Source organism: Rhincodon typus, unplaced genomic scaffold (genome assembly GCF_021869965.1).
Source record: "Rhincodon typus isolate 14 unplaced genomic scaffold, sRhiTyp1.1 hic_rhity00001554, whole genome shotgun sequence".
Classification (NCBI taxonomy): Eukaryota; Metazoa; Chordata; class Chondrichthyes; order Orectolobiformes; family Rhincodontidae; genus Rhincodon; species Rhincodon typus.
In genome coordinates this window covers 1-19954 of record NW_025967192.1, presented here as the reverse complement: position 1 = coordinate 19954, position 19954 = coordinate 1, and the positions used below count along the sequence as shown (strand labels likewise).

The 19954-nt window shown below is 38.3% G+C and overlaps 1 protein-coding gene across 1 annotated transcript; it reads left to right on the top strand.

Annotated features, from left to right (window-relative positions):
- Window positions 1-1107: 1107 nt before the first annotated feature.
- On the top strand, window positions 1108-15853 carry LOC125481279 (rotatin-like). Its single transcript, XM_048592616.1, has 7 exons — window positions 1108-1171; window positions 1575-1769; window positions 7068-7307; window positions 9845-9989; window positions 12746-12900; window positions 14819-15038; window positions 15719-15853. The coding sequence occupies exons 2-7, from the start codon at window positions 1585-1587 to the stop codon at window positions 15851-15853; spliced, it is 1080 nt and encodes a 359-aa protein (XP_048448573.1). The 5' UTR covers window positions 1108-1171; window positions 1575-1584.
- Window positions 15854-19954: the final 4101 nt, after the last annotated feature.

The following is a 19954-nucleotide window of genomic DNA, read 5'->3' as shown; positions in this document are numbered from 1 at the left end:
AAAGGACCATAATATTGCTAATTAAACTATATTTAGCTCAATATGAGAAACAAGGTCAACCAGGTTCGTTAATTTAACAAATAAAGTTTTTTTTGCATTTTACAAAATACCTACTGAAGCAAATATGGCAAAATTATTAACAAAACATTTAAAATATATGTATAAATACCCTTCTTAAAAATAGCTTGTAAACACACACACATGCAGTCACTCCTCCAGGCCTGGAAAAACCTGGCAAAGAATTTTGGACAAATAATGTGCAAGCAACACGTCAGCAAAAGTAATTATTCTTGGATTGACTTTAGCTGCAGATTAACTTTTATACACTTTGCTCATGTCGGTGCTGGAGTTTCTCCCTGTGTTGGTTATGGCTGGTTTTTTTTTTCTTTTTTCTAAGACAGTGGTGTAGACTTATTTAAGAGCCGTCTATTTGTGTGATGAACCCTTCCAAAGGGTTTTCAACTCTCAAACTTTGAGAGGGATTTCAGGGGAAAGGAGAGGGAAGGCTTTTGGCCTTTTCGTGGTTTTTGTTTCTTTGTGTTCAAAACCAATGTCTTTTGTACAGGCACATTGTGTTGTGACCTCCATCTGAATGTGTTGAGACATAGTGACCGTATGTTTTGCAAATGCAACAGTCTTGCTCCCAGTGTACTTGCTTTGAAAAATGTTCCCTTCAAGAAGCTATTTGCGCATATACAAACGGCCAATTATATAGATGATTGAATCAGAACATCCAGCCAATGACCTGATCAGTTGATGTTTTAAATAACAAATCTTTATAACAATTCATTTGGTTGTTTAGGCCATACTGCATAGTAAAAGTAGGCCATTCGAGTCATCGACTCTGTGCCACCATTCGGTGAGATCATGACTGATGTGATAATCCTCCATGCCACTTTCCTGCCTTTTCCCCATCATCCGTTGTTCCGTTACTGATTAAAAATCTGTTTATCTCAGCCTCAAATATGCTTATTGATCCAGTCTCTATAGCTCTGTGCGCAAGACTTGCACAGATGCAGTACCCTCTAAGAGAAGAAATTTCTCCTCCTCTCTCCCTTAGATGGCTGATCCCTTATTCTGAAATTATTTACTCTGTTCTTAGACTCTTCCTCAAGAGGAAACATCTTATTTGCAACTACCCTGTCACGTCCTGTAAGAATCTTATCTTTCGGTAAGGTCTCCTGTCATTCTTCGATATTCAAATAAGTACACACCCAGCCTACTTAACCTCTCCTCATAAGACAATCTTTCCATACCTGGTAACAACCCAGTGAGCCGCCTCTGGACTACATCCAATGCTAGTATATCTTTCCTTGGATAAAGAGATTTAGGCCATTAGCTCTAGGCACTGTTGGTATGATGACTTTAGTTTTTAGTGTGCTTATTCTCTGACTGTAAAAATGTCAAGTCTTTATTACATCACATCTAGCAATGCAGCTAAGTTATAATTTGTTGCTCACTTCTAAATAACTAGAAAAGCCATGTTGGGTGGGGGTTTAACGGTTTTCCTAACAAATAAGTTTCTTCTGGATTGTTCTTTATAATTTTCCTTTAATTCTTTTTAATTTGGAAAGGTACAACTTAATGGTGAAAGTGGCGATTCATCATGCTGTTAGCCCTTACTGCACCGTGGTTCCATCTTCTTCAGACCTTATGAACTCAAGACCTCCGTCAGACATGTTGAAAGTGGCATGGAATCTTGCTTGGTATGGTGGGATTGATCAGGTCCTGGAACAGAATGGACATCCAGGAATTAATACACCTCCAGAGTAAGTCTGAGTATGTTCAGTAAAACGTTTGCATTGTAATGAAGCTCCACAGTAAAAGAATTTTGGTAATGTGGGCAACAAGTAAGGACAAACTGTTTCAAGTTTTGGTGAGCAATTATAGTTGTATAACAAACTGAAGTATGTGAATATAGATAGAAACTTCACTTTCAACCATAATTTCAGCATAAAATTTGTGCATGTAACTTTTCAGAACAATGTATCCAAAGTTCCTCTGAACTGTTGGAATTGTGCTTTTTTAAATCCAGAACTGAGTTTTGTACCCATCTGACTACAGTTAGAGTAGTTCAGATTTGCTTCAGCTACTTTATCAAAAACATAATAAATCACCAGTTGAGCCTTCTCTGTCTGGCCTTTAGCATTGTGTTAACATTTGCCAGCCACTCTTGCACAAGATCCTACTTGCTTTTAACCTGCTCCAAGTATTTGCTGACAGCTTCCCTGAAAGCTGTGGCTCATCTGTCGCCTATTTGTTTGTTAAATTTAAGTATGTAAGCGTAAGCAGAATATCAATGAATTTACAAAATAATGAACTCTAACATATTTGTTTTATTTTGACAAATACATTCGGCGAGGGTAGTATTGTCACTGGACTAGTAATCCAGTGACTGAGCAAATGCTGTGCCGGATGATGAAATTTGAATTCAATTAATAAAGACTGAAATTAAAAGACAGACTAATGGCCGCCATGAATCTGCTGTTGATTGGGATAAAAACATATCTGATAATGTCCTTTAGGGAAAGAAATCCAGCATTTGTTGCCCATCCTCCGTTTCTATTGCGAAGGTGGTGGTGAGTTGGTTTCTTATACTGCTGCAGTCCATCTGCTGTAGGTGCACCCACAATGTCATTAGAGAAGGAGTTCCAGGATTTTGACTGAGTTATAGTGAATGAACAACAATATATTTCCAAGTCAGGATGGTGAGTGGCTTGGAGGGGAATGTGCATGTTCCTGTATATTTGCTGCCCTAAATGGTAGGTGTCATAGGTTTGGAGGGTGCTGACTAAGAAGCCTTGATGAATTTCTTCAGTGCATACTGTAGATGGTACATACTGCTGTGACTCAGCATTGCTGGTGGAGGGATGTTTGTGTATGTTGTGCCAGTCAAATGGGATGCTTTGTCCTGGACGATGTCAAGCTTCTTGAATGTTGTTGGAGCTGCACTCATCCACGCAAATGGGGAAATATTTCATCCTACTCCTGGCTTTTGCCTTGTGGATGGTGAACAATCTTTGCAGAGTCAGGCGGAGGTACTGGACGGCTTAAAATGCATAAAGGTGGATAAGTCTTTGGGACCTGATCAGGTGTACCCTAGAACTCTGTGGGAAGCTGGGGGAGTGATTGCTGGGCCCCTTGCTGAGGTATTTGTATCATTGATGGCCACAGGTGGGATGCCAGTAGACTGGAGGCTGGCTAATGTAGTGCCACTATTTAAGAAAGGTGGCAAGGAAAAGCCAAGGAACAATAGACTGGTGAACCTGACATTGCTGGTGGGCAAGTTGTTGGAGGGAATCCCAAGAGATTGGATTTACATTTGGAAAGGCAGGAACTGATTAGGGATATCAACATTGCTTTGTGCATGGGAAATCCTGTCTCACTAACTTGATTGAGCTTTTTGAAAATGTAAAAAAGAGGACTGATGAGGGCAGAGCGGTGGATGTGATCTATATGGACTTCAGTAAGGCGTTCGACAAGGTTCCTGATGGTAGGCTGGTTATCAAGGTCAGATCACATGGAATACAGGGAGAACTAGCCATTTGGATACAGAACTGGCTCGAAAATAGAAGACAGGGTGGTGGTGGAGGGTTGCATTTCAGACTGGAAGCCTATGACCAACAGTGTGCTATAAGGATTGGAGCCAGGTCCACTGCTTTTTGTCATTTACATAAATGATATGGATGTGATCATAGGAAGTATGGTTAGTAAGTTTGCAGATGACACCAAAATTGGAGGTGTATTGGACAGCGAAGATGGTTACCTCAGGATACAGCAGGAGTTTGATCAGATGGGCCAATGGGCTGACGATGGCAGATGGAGGTTAATTTAGATAAATGTGAGGTGCTGCATTTTGGAAAGGCAAATCTGGGCAGGATTTAAAAACTTAATGGTAAGGTCGTGGGGAGTGTTACCAAACAAAGAGACCTTGGAATGCAGGTTCATAGTTCCTTGAAAATGGAGTCACAGGCACAGGATAGTGGTATGCTTGCCTTTATTGGTCAGTGCATTGAATATAGGAGTTAGGAGGTTATGTTGAGGCTGTACAGGATGTTGGTTAGACCACTTTTGGAATACTGTTTGCAGTTCTGGTCTCCCTGCTATAGGTTTCAGAAAAGATTTACAAGGATGTTGCCAGGGCTGGAAGGTTTGAGTTATAGGCTGAATAGGCTGGTGCAATTTTCTCTGGAGCTTTGAAAGCTTGAGTGGTGACCTTAAAGGTTTATAAAATCATGAGGGGCATGGATAGGGTAAGTAGACAAGGTCTTTTCCCCAGGGTGGGGGAGTCAAAAACCAGAGGGCATAGGTTTAAGGTGAGTGGGGCAAGATTTAACAGGAACCTAAGAGGCAACTTTTTCACACAGAGGGCAGTGCATGTGTGAAATGAACTGCCAGAGGAAGTGGTGGAGGCTGGTATAATTACAACATTTTAAAAGGCATCTGGATGTATATATGAATAGGAAAGGTTCAGATGGATATGGGCCAAATGTTGGCAAATCGGATTAGATTTATCTAGAATATCTGGTCTCCTTGGACGAATTAGACCAAAGGGTCTGTTTCCATGCTGTACTATGACTATATGACTGAATCAGAAAGTGAGTTACTCATCGCAGGAATCCTAGATTCTGACCCACTTTTGTAGCCACAGTGTTTAAACGGCTGATCCAATTCAGTTTCTGGTCAACAATAACCTTCAGTATTCAACGCCGACACCCTTCAAGATGATGATAATGGTGTTTTCGTAATGGTAATGGCATTGAATACCAAGGGGTGATGGTTAGATTTTGTCTTATTGGAGGTGGTCATTGTGTGGCGCAAATATGACTTGCTGTTTATCAGCCCAAATCTGAATGTAGTCCAGGTCTTGCTGTTTACGAGCACATATGCTGTAGGTGGATTGTGTCTCCTGCTGCTAATGGTCCGATGTCCAATCTTAAATTGTTAGATCTGTTCCAAGTCTGTCTCATTTAGTGCAATATGATTGAAAATATTCTCCATTTAGAAATACAAATTTGTTTCCACAAGAATGGTGTTTGATCACTCTTACTAATACTTTAACGGGTGGATGCATGTGCAACAGGCTGATTAATGAGGATTAAATTCAGTAGATTTTCCATTTTGTTTATTTCCTCATCACTTTCTCTGGACCATTTCTAGTAGCTATACTCTTTAGTACTCGGCCAGCTTAATTAGTAGTACCTAGTCACTGTTGGTGATGGAGTTTAAGTCATTTGCGCAAAGTACGATTGACGTACTGGTCACCTTTCTTCCTCCTCCAATTAATGTTTAATATGACATATCTGGGAAGTTTTCCACATTATCAGGTTGATGCAATGTTGTAGATGTACTGTAAGCTTGAATAGGGTTGTCTAATTCTGAAGTACAAGTCTTCATTACTGTTGGTGAAATGTTGTCAGAGCCCAAAGCCTTTGCAATACCCATTGATGGAGCTGTTTCCTGATATCACTGGAGTGAATCAAATTATTTGAACTTGGAGGAGTACTGATTCATCAGCTGAGCTAAGGTGGTATTTAGTAATCAACAGGAGGTTTACTTGCCTTCCATTTGACCTGATGCCGTGAAATTTCATGGGGTCCGGAGTCAATGTTACCTACTCCCAGGGCACTGTATACTACTGTGTTTCCACTTCTTGTGGGTGCGTTCTGCCACTGGGATAGGATGGTAATTGCAAAGACACTCAGCAGGTCAGGCAGCATCTGTGGGAAGAAAGCCACATTTTCCTAGCTGCTAATAATTTTGATGGAGTCACTGAACTCAACGTTAACTCTGCTTTCTTCCCAAAGATGCTGCCACACCTGCTGAGTTTCACTATCAGTTTCTGTTTCTGTTTTACATCTCCAGCAGAGACAGTTCTTTGTTCTATTATTTGTTTTATTTGTAATTGTGGTTCCTGGGGCATTTTCTCTTCCGCATGATTCCATTTATATGACTGTGTCTGGTTGTTGATGGACTTTCCCTCCATCATAAGATCAGTGGTCGGTATTTTCACTGAGGACACACCATTCATGAGTCCACAGATACTGAAGTAATTTGTGTCCATATGCTGCAAGACCTCTACAACATTGAGGCTTATGTGATAAATAGCCAATAACGTTCGAGCCACTCAAGTGCCAGGCCCTGACCATCTCCAAAAGGAAAGAATGTCCCTTAATCTTCAATAACAACACCAACTCTGAATATCCTCAAAAACTGATCTGGATTGTTCATATAAATACTGTAGTTGCAAGAGCAGGTCAGAGACTGGGAAATCTGCAGCAAATAACTCACCACCTGAAACTTCAAAACTTGTCCGCCATCTATTCGGCACAAATCAGGATTATGGTGATTACTTTTCATGTGCCTAGTTGGTTGCAGCTTCAACATAATCTTAAAGCCTGATGCCACCTTTTGGAGGGTAATGTGGGATGTTGGCCTTGTCAGTGAAGCCTACAAGCCATGCCAGAATTTTTAAAAGTAACTACTGACTTCCAGCAACTGTTTCTGAAAGCAGAGATTGATGAGTCGTTGACTGTATTTGGCTGTTTCTCAATATGCTGCTGAAACATGATTGACTGACTTTGATAGGGATCGATAACCTGAAACCTGAGCATTAATGTTATGAATGGTCTCATGTTGTTAACATAATGTATTTAACATTGGCAAGAGGAGTTCAAGTTATTATGTTCTGACCTTCCCAGAGTCATCTTTGTAGTGCTTTGTGCACAAACATGTGGTACTTCTAAAAACCAGTAAACCTAATGATTGCATTAATCTGCTCACATTTTTTGTCAAACCAGCAACTCAGCAGGGGTTACACACTTAAAATAGTAATTCAAATCTAATATGCAGCAAACAAATTGGAAAATGCCATCCAGTAGTCTTAGTCTATTGTTATGGTATGACTGTTCCTTTTCAAGATGATTTAAATATTCATTGTTTTGCAAATAAAGCTGTGCATTATCTCATTCTCTAGGTTAAATATTGATGGTAGAGAATTATAATTGTATACCTATTGACTCCTTGACATCTTTAATTGGTTGCTTTCTACCTTTTCTCTTTTATAGATTTTTAGAAAACCTGATGTTGTCTCCTGTCGACATTACAATACTTAAAACAACCAATGTTGCTAAGGGTCTGCAGGACTGTCTTGTTTCCATTACCGAGGCAACATCTCACAGTGTTGTTAGTTCTACTCTTGCTAGAATGAGATTGTATTTGTTGAATGACAAACTAGCTCTGAAACGAGGCACTGGTTCCAGTATATCTACATTACATGACCTTGAATGGCAAACAGCGCTGAGCAGGTATGTATACTTCGTGAAAGCCCCCCCCACAATTCTTACAAATGTTGAGATGTGACAATATGTGAAGACTAATGATATTTAAAAAGAAATTGGAACTTTCAGTTAATAACTGAAACTGATGACGGGGCAATGTTTTGCATTTGAAAACTTTAACTCTAACAAATGACTAAAAGCACAATTGAAAACAAACGTTTTGAGGCAATTTGCACTTTAAACTACACCTAGGAACTTTTGTTTATACTTAGCACACATTCTAATGAGGATTGTTATTCTGCAGAGATTGTAAAGTTTACTTTTGCTTTCAGCTTCAGATGATTTCATGTTTCCCATTCTGCTGTGTCTGAACATCAGTGACTGCCTCTAAGGTGCCATATTAGTGTTTAGAGTTTCGTAAAGCCACCTCCAGAGTAAAACCTGTTCCAATTGATTGATCTCCACCTGCAATGCCAGGATGACAATCCCAGAATACTTAGCTGCGGAATGCATCACTTTGACTAGAGATTGTGTCTCTTTCCTACAACTGTTTGTATTACACATAGTTAAGAAGCCTTTTCTTTCTGCTGAACACCTAAACCATTTGTTTGTCTGTGATCCTCGTTGATTTATAGGGCAATCTGTGGCCTTACCTCAAAAATGGCTTCAGGACTCTTCTCCATGGCAACATGGATAATATTATCCTTGCATTCGAGTAGCAATGCTAATTATCTATTCTTGATCACAACACACTTTCATCTTAGAAGTAAATGGATATTTTACAGCACAACTGTGAGCAACATGATACGTTCAACACCTTTCTCGGACTTTGGAAGACTTGGAATCTACCATTGTGAACACTAAGACTACTGCCATTGTTGCCAGTTTTTATACCATTGCCCCTTGAACACATTCTAAGCTTCTGTTTGATTTTTAACCACCACAGGCCAGTTGCCAAGCAAACTTCAGAATAGGCATGTGACACCCTCTATTTTACCCGAAATTAATCAGATTTCCAATCTTTACAATCTTCTGAGCCTCAAATGTAACAATAACTACCCAATCACTAAAGCCTAACATGCACCCTGTATGATTGCTAGTTGTTTTTGAATGAGGTTTTACTCTTTCCAAGATGGGATTTGTGTTTTTCAGTTTTTTTTTAGAAAAAATGGTATTAGTGAATAGAATGCACACGTCACCATTTATGGTGTTTCTTTCTGATAGCCCTATTCCAATTCTCATTGTAAAATATGTGCTGCAGATAGAAATGCTGAGTCTTGTACCTTTCATTGCAATTCTGATCACGTATTTGGAGAACAGTAGGAGAAAAGTTAATTAGTATCAAAATTCTGCTTGAAGTGATAGATTTGTAATGCTGCTCTTAAAGGTGAAGAGAAAGTTGGTAAAATGATGAAATTGTTTGAAGTTACAGAATGTAATGATCTGCTGATGAAAGGATTTGCCATCACAGGTGGAACAAAGAGGATGGAGAAAATATAATCAACCAAAGTAACGAGCAATATTGATTGTTGCGATTTGTTGCTAGCTTTTGAAGAGAAGTAATGATTTTTGAAAGTGTAATATTGCATGGGGTATCAGTGAAAGTTTGCAAGGACAGGGAGTACTAATTAGGATAGATTAGAACAGAACCTGTAAAGGGCAGTGTGGTACAGTGATACTTTTCCTGCCTCTGAAACAGGAAGGCCTAGGTTCAAGTCCCACCTGCTCCAGAAATGTGTACAGGTTGATAGAAAAATATGGAACACTATCTGTAGAGTTTTAGATCACTTGACATGCGAGTGGGTTGTGCCCAACTGGCTTCAGCCAAACATATTAGAGACATTAAGCCTCAAGGTGATGATGCAGTGAATTAATATGCATAAGCTTGGGCAGATAGTGGTTGTGGTGGTAAAATGCATTTGAGTTCTCATCTGACACTGAGGGTGAGCTTTGACAGGTTCAACTTGAGCAAACCGTCAGAATGAAGGATGGACTAGATGCCAGAGATTCAGGTGTATACATTCACTTACGTGCAATTGATTTCATTTTGATTTTCCTGATTGCAGTTAGACTTTAAGCAATGAAACCAAAGCTGAAATCCTGATGAGTATAATGAGGAGTGCACATCCCCATTTTTCTTTCAGTCCACTGCTTTTGTCACCTCCTTCATAAAACTGCCCAGACAAATTGGAATAGGAATGTGCTTGGGCTATTGCCTATCCTTAGGCGAATGCACAGGTCTTATTTTCCCAGAGCATTTTTTCTTTTATATTGAGCATGATGTATACATAACTAAAGAGAACAGGCAAACTAAGTATCAAACTATAAGAAATGGACAGCTTAGAAAATTTGCACAAATTAGCAGTTAGTTTTCTGAAATACTAGATGTATTTTTTATTTTATTATGTTCTCTAGTCTAGCTTTTGATCTGTTTTACCTTGTCAACTTACTTATGACAATTCTTCAAAAATAACACACAATCGCGAGCATAAAATGTTACTCTAGGGATGTGGAAATCTGCATTAGTTTGAAATTTTACACAGTTATTATTATTGATGTTCCAGATTTTTACTAGTTCTTCCAGCCTGTATTGAGGATGAGAAGCTCCTGGCTGATGTTTTGGCTTTCCTGAGCAAAATGTTGATAGCACAAAGGGATAGTACAGATACTCGGGACCTAAATCTGCTTCTGGAGTTCCTGCTTAGACAGGTAATAAAACATTGCAAATGCTACAAATACACAAAGATAAATAGTTACTACAGATTCAGAGTTTCAGACCAACAATCTCTGGACCTGAGACTGTCCAGGATTTTGGGTTTGGTGGTTTGGGCCAAGGGCACATTGAATCAGATCTAGTTGGGTGTGATCAAGGCTTGCTTGGAATGTGGGATAAATGCAGTGCGTGTTCAGATTATTCCAGGTAAATTTTAAAAATAAATTCAGTTAAAGTTGATGTATGAAACATTAGGGAAGTGTCTAGTTTTCAGGCATATCTGATTTTTGGACCACCATTATAGAGACATCCTACCCATATACTAAACGGCTGTAATCGAATCAAGAAAAACGAATGCCCATTAGGATGATGAACTAAACATTAGCGCCCAGCCTTGAGAAAATGCACTCACTCTTATACTTCTAATCCCTTGAATTGTCAAACTCTTTGCTAAGTCCATATAGACAACGTCTATTGCTCTGCCTTCTTCAATCTTCTTTGTCACCTCTTCAAAAAACTCAATCAAAAGAGTGAGACACAATTTCCCATGCACAAAGCCATCTTTACAGAGAAATATTGATGGGTAAATGACTCTATCACTTTATAAGAGTGTGTCTGTTTGTCACATTTGTTTGCTGAACTTCAGCTTAAAAAGTTGCAATTTGAGATAAACAATTACTTCACCTTCTTTCATGCATTTCTCTTGTGCTTTAGAAACTTGTTCAATCTTTCTTGATTCTGGGAATCACTTTTTTCTTTGTATGTAATTAAGGCTGTTCTCCTATTGATGCATTTGAGTTATGTCCAGGATGATTTGAAAGGTGATTTGTTTATTCTTTCAAATAGACATGGGAATTGCTTAAATTGTACCTCTGAACCTGTTAGCTTTTTAAGTGCTAATTTTGTGCCGGTTTAGCCAGGCACGTTCAACTTTGGAAGGAACACCAATATCCTTATACATAAATATTTTGGTTGCAACAGTCTTTAGAAGGCATTGTGTTAATGTACTGTGGTCTCCATATTGCAAAAAGGTATAGAAGTATGGAAGAAGGTATGAAAATATATACAAGCTTGTTTCCAAAACTGAGTCGTTATAATTATCAGGAAAGGTTGAACAAAATGTTGCTGTTATTCTCCAGAAATGAGAAGACTGAGGCACAACCTACCCAATGGTCTTTTTAAAATTATGATGACATTTAATAGGGAGAAAGCTTCCATGTACAGTCAATTTCAAAATGCAAGGAGGCTAAATCTCAGATGGTAGCTAATAAATGTAGTAAACAATTCAGGAAGAACCTGTTTACCCAGAGAACAGTTACAATGCGGAAATTGCTACCACAGCAAATTGTTGAGGCAAAAAAACCCTGTTCTTTCTGAAAAGAAGCAGCTCAATAAATACACAAAAGAGAAAGGAATAGGACGATCTGCTGATAGACTAAATGATGCAAAGATGGTCAGGCTTCTGTGGAGCATAAACGCCAACATAGACATTTGGACCAGTTAAAAGGTTTTTGGACTGGAATTTCTATGTAGCTGGAATTTATGTCCTTCTCCTCCTAATTCTTGAGTTCTTATGTGAATCCCTCCATCTCATGGTCCAAAAAGTCATCGGAATGTGATGAATTTGTAAGATCAGGACATGAATTGTTGAAGTGTAAACATTCTAATTCTGTGCTGCTGCGCTTTGCACCAGTTTTTAAAAAATACCTCAAACCATATCTCTTTAACATTCTGAGTGATAAGCTGAATTTTACCCTTCCCTATTAGTTTCAATTTTCTTCCTTCCTTAACTTTCTAAATTTCACCGATTTGTGAAATGCCTTGAAGTACTACTTCATAGTCTAATAGCCTAATAGTCTGTAAAACTAGCTGTTACTGTACTACTCTTGTGTAGCCTAGATCCGAAATTGCTTAATGGTGCTGGATATTCCTGCTGATTATGAAAGGAATTAGTGTTCTCATAAATAAAGAGAATTAAGCAGAACTATGTTCTAATCGAATGTGCTAGTATTTTACAAAAATGTGATAGCTATCCATAATGTTTGGATATTGGCACCAGTATTTTTTCATCATCCATCTGTTTCTTTAGGATTTGAATAACATTGGTCACATAGTTGTCCTGCAGAATCGTTTAGTTTTGAAGCTCATGTGTTTATGATATGTTAACACATATTAATTGCATTCATATTCAACAGAGACAGTATTACATGGAGATCACTGCTGGTAATCTATTTTTTCCATTTCTGTGGGTAACACAAGCCTGTCTGTGCCAATCTATATTCTCCAGCATATAAATCGATGCTGGGTAAAAGTATGTTAGCTGAAAAAATAGATGGGAAATAGCATTTATTTTCCGTGCTTCAACAATAAATGTCTAATTTTGCATCTAAATGGCATTCATTTCATTGAACGCAAACCTGTTGTCTTGCCAGAACTAAAATTAATCTTTTCATGATCCCAAACTTATCTACATGATTAATATATAAATTATCTACATGTACTTAAACATTCCTCTCGTGATCTTTCAAGTGTTGTGATCCTGGCACTGTGGTTCATTAATTAAACCTTTCATATTATGGTGGAGCAGTTGAGGTGAGCAGAGTGCAAGTAGCTAACAGTAACCACAATCCATAGAATTATTACCCTGTATCATAACAGAAGTAGGATTATGGATGGGGAATCGGTAAGGTTGCAAGAAGTGGAACATATGACTCATTTGAGTTGCTGTTCTATTAATGTGTTTCACTGACAGGAAACCAGTCCACTGATGAATTTGTTACTGCAAACTGGATCACCAGCGCAAGGTGAAATGGATGAAATTCAAACTCTTGTTAGGCAGAAACTTCAAAAGGAACTGATTGGATTCTTCAACTCAATATTGCAATCTCTCACCTCTGTTACAAACAGGTACTAAATAACAACTAAATTAGAAATTTGAGAAACCTAGTCTCTAATAGTGACCATGAAACTGTCATTTATTGTTGTTTTAAAAGAATCTGTCTGGTTCATGAATGTCATTTAGGGAAGGAAATCTGTTGTCCTTTCCTGGTCTTCTGCATTTGACTGCAGACTCAATGTGTTTGACTCTTAATTGCACACTACAGTGATCAGGTAAAGCTCTCAGTTTAAGGGCAACCATCATGGGCAACAAATCTTATCCTTTCCAACGATGTTCAAATCCCATGAAACTGGAAGTTGATGATATTTTCTGTTTGTAAATAGTTTAACCTGCAATTTTGAATGGCAGCATTTGCTACCACAGCTACAGAGGACAGACTCACTGCCAATACAGTCAAAGTACATATGAAGTCACTGCAGGCAAATACTTGTTTCATTAACATAGTGATAGCCGAAATTATTACAAAACAATTTGCCCTGAGCGTACATTGAATAATTACACCTTAGAGTGCAGCATTGTCAAGATGAAACACTTTCGTCTCATCGAGGCCCCTGTTGGTGCTTTGCTCCACTTCTTTACAAGAAAGTGGACAGATATTGCAGACAAACACAAATCAATATAATACTGTTCAAGAAAATCTCAAATAATATAAAATCTATTTAGTAAACCAACATTGATAAAAGTCAACCTAAACGGTGCAAGTTTCAAAGAAGGCAAGGAAATTCAAATTGTCTGTAAAAGCAACTCCAGTGGCTTGTCTTTTTTTTTCCCTCATTTGAAGCACCAGGTCTTCACCTGTACCTTTCAGATGACTTTGTTAAGCTTGTGAACTAGCAGCATCTGAAATGGTGTACTTCAACTAGTCATCAAGAACTATATGGTAGAACTGGACTACAGTTCTTGAAGAGAACCTTGTTGAAAAATGATACGTCTTCTGCCACTACAGTGGAACGTTAATTGTGTGCCATTTGCATCATGGAAGTCAGTTCTACCCGCTCCCAACAAGGATACATCAGTGCTCTGTACCTTCACTGATTGCCATCCTGTGTGTTAACTAATTACATAACTGATGGATGTTTAATTGTATTCAGGTTATGGGCATTAACTGGAGATTCACTTGTGTTCCCATCATATACATACATATATAAAGTAGGAAATTGAAACTAGTGATTGTGGTTGGAAGTTCCAGTTTTACTGTGTTTCACTCTAAATAAAATTACAATTGTAAAGATGAGGCTGTAGTTCTATTTATCACTGCCTGGTTATGTTACTTATTAAACCACACTCCTCAACACTATCCCCAGTGCAAATTTTCCCTCTTCTGATTCTATTGCTTTGTTCATCCTGTCTTCCCTTGCCCCTATTGAGAAATTATGATCTGAAATTCTCTCTCTCAATATTTTTCCCTTTCATTTCTCCTTTTTAAAATCTGTCCCATTGACCAAGCTCTTAGTCACTCTTCCAAAACTCTTTTCCTTTGGATTTGGACTCAGCATCTATTTTTTTGCATTTTGTTCATGTAAAGTGGCAACAACAAGAAGTTGCATTGATTGGTAAACATCTCAAGAAAACCTTCTTCGTTAGTAGCTATGTAAATGCAAGTTGTGATAACCTTGGCTGGCAAGAATCTCAAAAATTCCTTCTGGAACATTAATTTTGTTAAGCGTTTGATAGCAGTATCATGTGCCATCTTTGAGATTTATGATGTTTTTCTAACTATTCGCACCGCTAATCCTATAACTTTCTATTGGTAGAAACATTGTTGTGATTTCCCCAAAGCTTATGTGAAACTTCTATTTGAAAGCCATTCCTTTGTGGCTGAAATTAGTAATTATGCTATTTTAATTAAGTATTTTTGCTTAACTAGAGATGGTTCATCGACTAAAATAGATTTTCTCTGAATTTCCATTGTTCTTTGCCTTTCAGAAAATGCCTGTTGTTGGCTGGTCCTTTCAGAACCCAACTTTCACTTAAGCTTCTACAGTGTCTGCGAATCACTAATGCACCACATTTCTATGGATTACCTGCATTGGAGAGGACACTGCGTGGAATGGTCTATGTTACTGCTGTTCCTGGTTGGACCTTACGTTCAACCACTGAGGACCCTTACACACTTTGTAAGAAATATTTGACTGGACTGCTGGAGGTAAGTATTGAAATGTGTATAATTTATAAAAGTAAATTACAACATAAGCGGGATTAAAATTTGAAATAAAATCAGAAAAACCTGAAAACACTCTCAGCATGTTAGGTGTCACCTATGGCGAAAGAAATAGTTAACATTTCAGATCATTGACCTTTCATTTCATCAGGGTTTGTCCGTGTTAATTTTTCACGCATACTGAGATGATGATTAAGAGACTCGGAAGTTTAAGGAACAATCAAAGGCCTATTTGTCCAAAATACTTTGACACCTTACCTTGCATCACTTTTCTTCTTCTCCCATTTCTCCATTTAGTGTATGGTAGGGTAGGGTAGGCGAGCATAGTGGTCATGTTACTAGACAGGTATTACAGGGGCCTTCACTAATGATCTGAAGTCATGTGTTCAAATCCCATCGTGTATATTAATACACAGCTAAAGGGAGGCAAATGGTGAGGCTTAAATGATACAAATAGGTAAAGGATAGAAATAACCATAATCATTTTAGTAGATTGAAAATACACCAGTATTATTTTCCATTTTTCTTAAGTGGTACATGGGAATTAAAAACTACTATGATACTACACAACAAAATATTTTATAATCTGATACTTTCACTGCTGCATTCATTGTTGTCTTTTCTAATTTTCATTTTTTTGACTGTACTAACTCTGTTAATAACAGGTCATTTCATCATTTTATGTGGAATGGGGCGGAAATGCAATGTCTTTTATGGGTAAAGGAGTCACAAAGAGTGCAGTTATCTGCTTGCTCCAGCTGTCCTATGAGATGATAACACAGGCTAAAGATAAGGTATGAGTATCAACAGGATACTTGCATGTTTGATGAACACCAAGCTTCCTTTTTAGAGAAAACAAATAGATTTTCTGGTGTTTTGCTTGTAAGTGCATGGCCAGATTTAATCACGATAGCATACAGTTCAATGCATCCAGTTCATAAATTCTGTAGCATTCATGTTACATTAATGCTATCCTTGCCAAATTCATCTCAAATTCCATTGAATTTGGATTATGTAATGGTGAGACAGCTTAATATACCTTGTGTCGTCTCATTTGCACAATACTGTGTTGTTTTTAAATTTGAAAAAATCTTGAACATTTCGGTGCATTTCACACATTAATTATAATTAATAGTTCACAATTATAAGATGCTTTTAATGAAAATATATGGCAAACACACTGAAACTGATATCAAGGCTGAATTCGACCAAGTGTCGCATCAAGGAGCCCCAGCAAAACTGGAATCAATGGGTACTGGGGGCAAACTCTCCGGTGGTTGGAGTCATACCTGACACATAGAAGGATGGTCATAGTCGGAGCAACTCACTTGTAGTGTAAGAACAGGAAGTCATATAGTTTAGTTTAAAATATTGTGTGAAGGTTCACATCTCAATGATTTAGTTTGAAAGGTGCCATGTGCCATCATCAACAACAGAATTGTATTCAGCCACAGTCTGTGGCTAGCGTGGAACACTTGCGCAGCAATAACCTCATGACTGGATGTGCTAACTTCAGATTCCGTCAGAATCATTCAGTCTTGGTCCAAACGTGGACAAAAGAGTTGACTTCAAGAGCTGAGGTCATGGTGACTGCCTTTGATGTCAAGTTAGAAGTTGACCAAGTATGACATCCAAACATAACTAGAGTTGATGAAAATCAAGGGGAAAGCCTTCTGGTTGGAATCATACCAAGCACAATGCAAAATAGTTATTACTGTTGTAAGCAAGTTGCATCAGTCCCAAGACACTTCAGTAGTTCTTCAGGCTAGTGCCATTGGCCCAACCAATATCAGATGCTTCATCAGTGAATGACATTCCCCACCCCCAAAACTCCCATTGGAAGTTCAGAAAGTGGCAATGTTCAGTTGTGTATGTAACTGAACACTTCACATCACTTCAGATACTGAAGCAGTTTTTGCTCATATGCAGCAATTGCTAGATAACATTCAGGCTTAGTTGAAAAGTGATGAGGAATGTTATTTGCTACATGGGTGCCAGATAATGACCATCTTCAGTAAAACATAATCTTAGCATCTCTAGAATCAATGACATTATCATCACTGAATCTCAAGCCAGCCATGCTGTGGTAACCTACTCTTCTCCTATCTCACCAAAGCCTGTCCACTATCTACAAGGCAGCAGTTTGGTGTGTGATGGAACACTTCCCTGAACAGTTGCAATTCCAATGATGCTCAAATATTTGATGACATCAAGGATGGAACAGTTCAATTAGTTACCATCCTACCAACCACTTTAAACATTCAGTCCCTCTACCACTGGCATGTACTGGAATCAGTATTTATTATCAATGAGATTTACTTGCATCCTGCAAGTTCCCCTCCAAGGCACACAGTACTCTGACTTGGAATAATATCACCATTCTTTCAGTGTCTCTGGCTCAAAATCCTGGAAACCTCTTCCTCACAATGCCTAAGTATATTTACACCTGACGGGCTCATGAAGGCTGTTCACTACCTTCTCAAATCTAGTTAGAAACAGACAACAATGAATCGGCAACAGCAATGCTCACTTGCCATGAAAGAATTTTGTTTGAAAACTAGCCTTTCTTGTGGAGATAAGTATATAATTGGAAGCTGTGGTTATTGAGGAGTGTTTTGTTTGTGTTTATGGGATGTTGGTGTTTCTGGATCGGCCAGAATTTATTGTCCATCCCTAAGTCGAAAGTCAACTCAGTTGAGGGCCCAGAGTAACATGTAGGCCAGATAAAGATGGCATAGAGATAGTAAGGTTTACAGGTTTTGGAAGCCAGAGTCAATAGATGTGAAGCTAGAAAAGCACAGCAGGTCAAACAGCATCCAAGGGACAGGAAAGTCAATGTTTCGGGCTGAAACCCTTCGGCGGGACCCTTCATATAAGGATGGCAGTTTCATTCGTTAATGAACCAGATGGGTTGTTAAAACAATCAACGGTGGTTTCATGGTCATCATTAGACTTTTTAAAATATTTACCTATTTTTCTAATCAACATTTCAGAAATGTTATTGCACACCTCTGGAGCAGATGAGACTTGAACCTGGGCCCCTTGGTCCAAGGGTAGGGACAGCACCACTACACCACAAGAGGGCCATCATCATCAGATTCTGTATTACAGATTTTTATTGAGTTCAAGTTCCATCTGCCCATTTCCGGGTTAATAGTCTAACAAAACTACTACACAGCCATTGTCTCCTAAGTCATTTTCCAAGTGCAGAACTTCAATCCTGTGGTCATTATGTTTTAGGAATCTGTACCTTTTCTGTCATTACTAAAATTGCTGAGTCAACTGATATTAAGTATGCATAGTGGAAGAGTGGGGTATGTTTGGCAATGAAGAATTAAAAATGTCAAAAATGGCAATTTACCACCAACCCTTTGATATGCACCAATTCAGTTTTCACGGTGACTAGTATTGGGGCCTGTGACTGTCTTCCTGGCGAGCAGTGGGAATCTGGTTAGCATTTTTGAATTAGTGCAAGTGGGAGCCTAATGTAAATTTAACAGATGCTGCACTAGCCTCCTATGGCTCAGGAAACCTTGCATTAAAAGGGAGATGGAAGCTGCCAACTGAATAACATTAGTGCATTTTACTACACTCCTACAGTCCTCTTGGCTTTCTCCTGCTGCTACAATAACCAAATTTTGACCTGTCCTCCTGAGCTTTAAACTCCCAGCATCTCCTACAATTGTCTATTTCTTCCCTTCCTACTCCTGATTTCCAGGAACTACACTTAAGGCCTATTGACTGCATTCTTCTGCCACTGATTTTAACACCTGACAGCTGGTCAACGTATCAATTTGGCCTTCTGCCCTCTCATAAATATCAGGGTTAATACTATTAGTACTGTCTCATTTACTCGTAATGCTAGTGGAGCAAATCATTCATGTATTTGTATGACCTGATACTCAGCATTTGAACAGCATTGTATAGTGGACCACAATTTCCATTTCGTTTGACACTCAAAAGTGCACTCCATTATCTGAATTATTATTTATTAAATCCTGGCTTGGAATTAATTCAAATACAGTATCAGGAATGGACTTTGATTAGAATTACGTATATATTGATTCAAAATGGTGGCAGACTCGCAGGACTGAGGCCAGGGCTTGTCCGCTCCCTCCCTCCCTTACTCTTTCCCTGCCTGACCGACTGACCACACTTTGTGTATAACATGCGCAAAAACACTTAACACCATATATTAAATACATGTGACAATAAATCTAACTATTGAAGAAATTAGACACTATAATTTTAACATTATAAAAGCACTATATGAAACGTTTGAAATATGCGCATGATTGCTACACAAAATTACAGAACCACAAAACAGATGCCGAAGATTCTATATTTACAAAGATAATTTAACGCTCAGTACTTCTCTCAGAGAAAAATGTAAATTGTTTTACAGATCTCATAAGTATTTTTATGCAAAATAATTCTGTAGATTGAAAGCAATATATAGCAGTACAATTTTGGCAACCCACAGCTTGAGTAGTTACCTTGTTTATATATTTTCTAAATTGTCACTTATTCTAATTCTTTTGCATTTGGTGTTTTCTTTTCCTTAAATTATGAGCACAAAAGCACATATAGTCTTTTTTTGTAGCCTTCCCTTCAGGATCTTAGTGCATAATCTAGGCATACTCCAATGCAATAGTAAAGATAGCATTACATTACTTGAAACACTTTTCTCAGTTAATACGCAAATCAGAAACCCTTGTGTGCTTGTTCCATTTGGCCTAATGAACCTTAAGATTTCAAAGGTTAACATGGAGTTTACCAGATATCCTGATCAACATTCCTTCAGCCCAAATAAAGAGTTAACTAAGGATTCAACTCTTCACTCACAGTATTTTGCAATATACAGAATGGCTGCCAACCTCTTTACCTCTTAGCAGCCATCA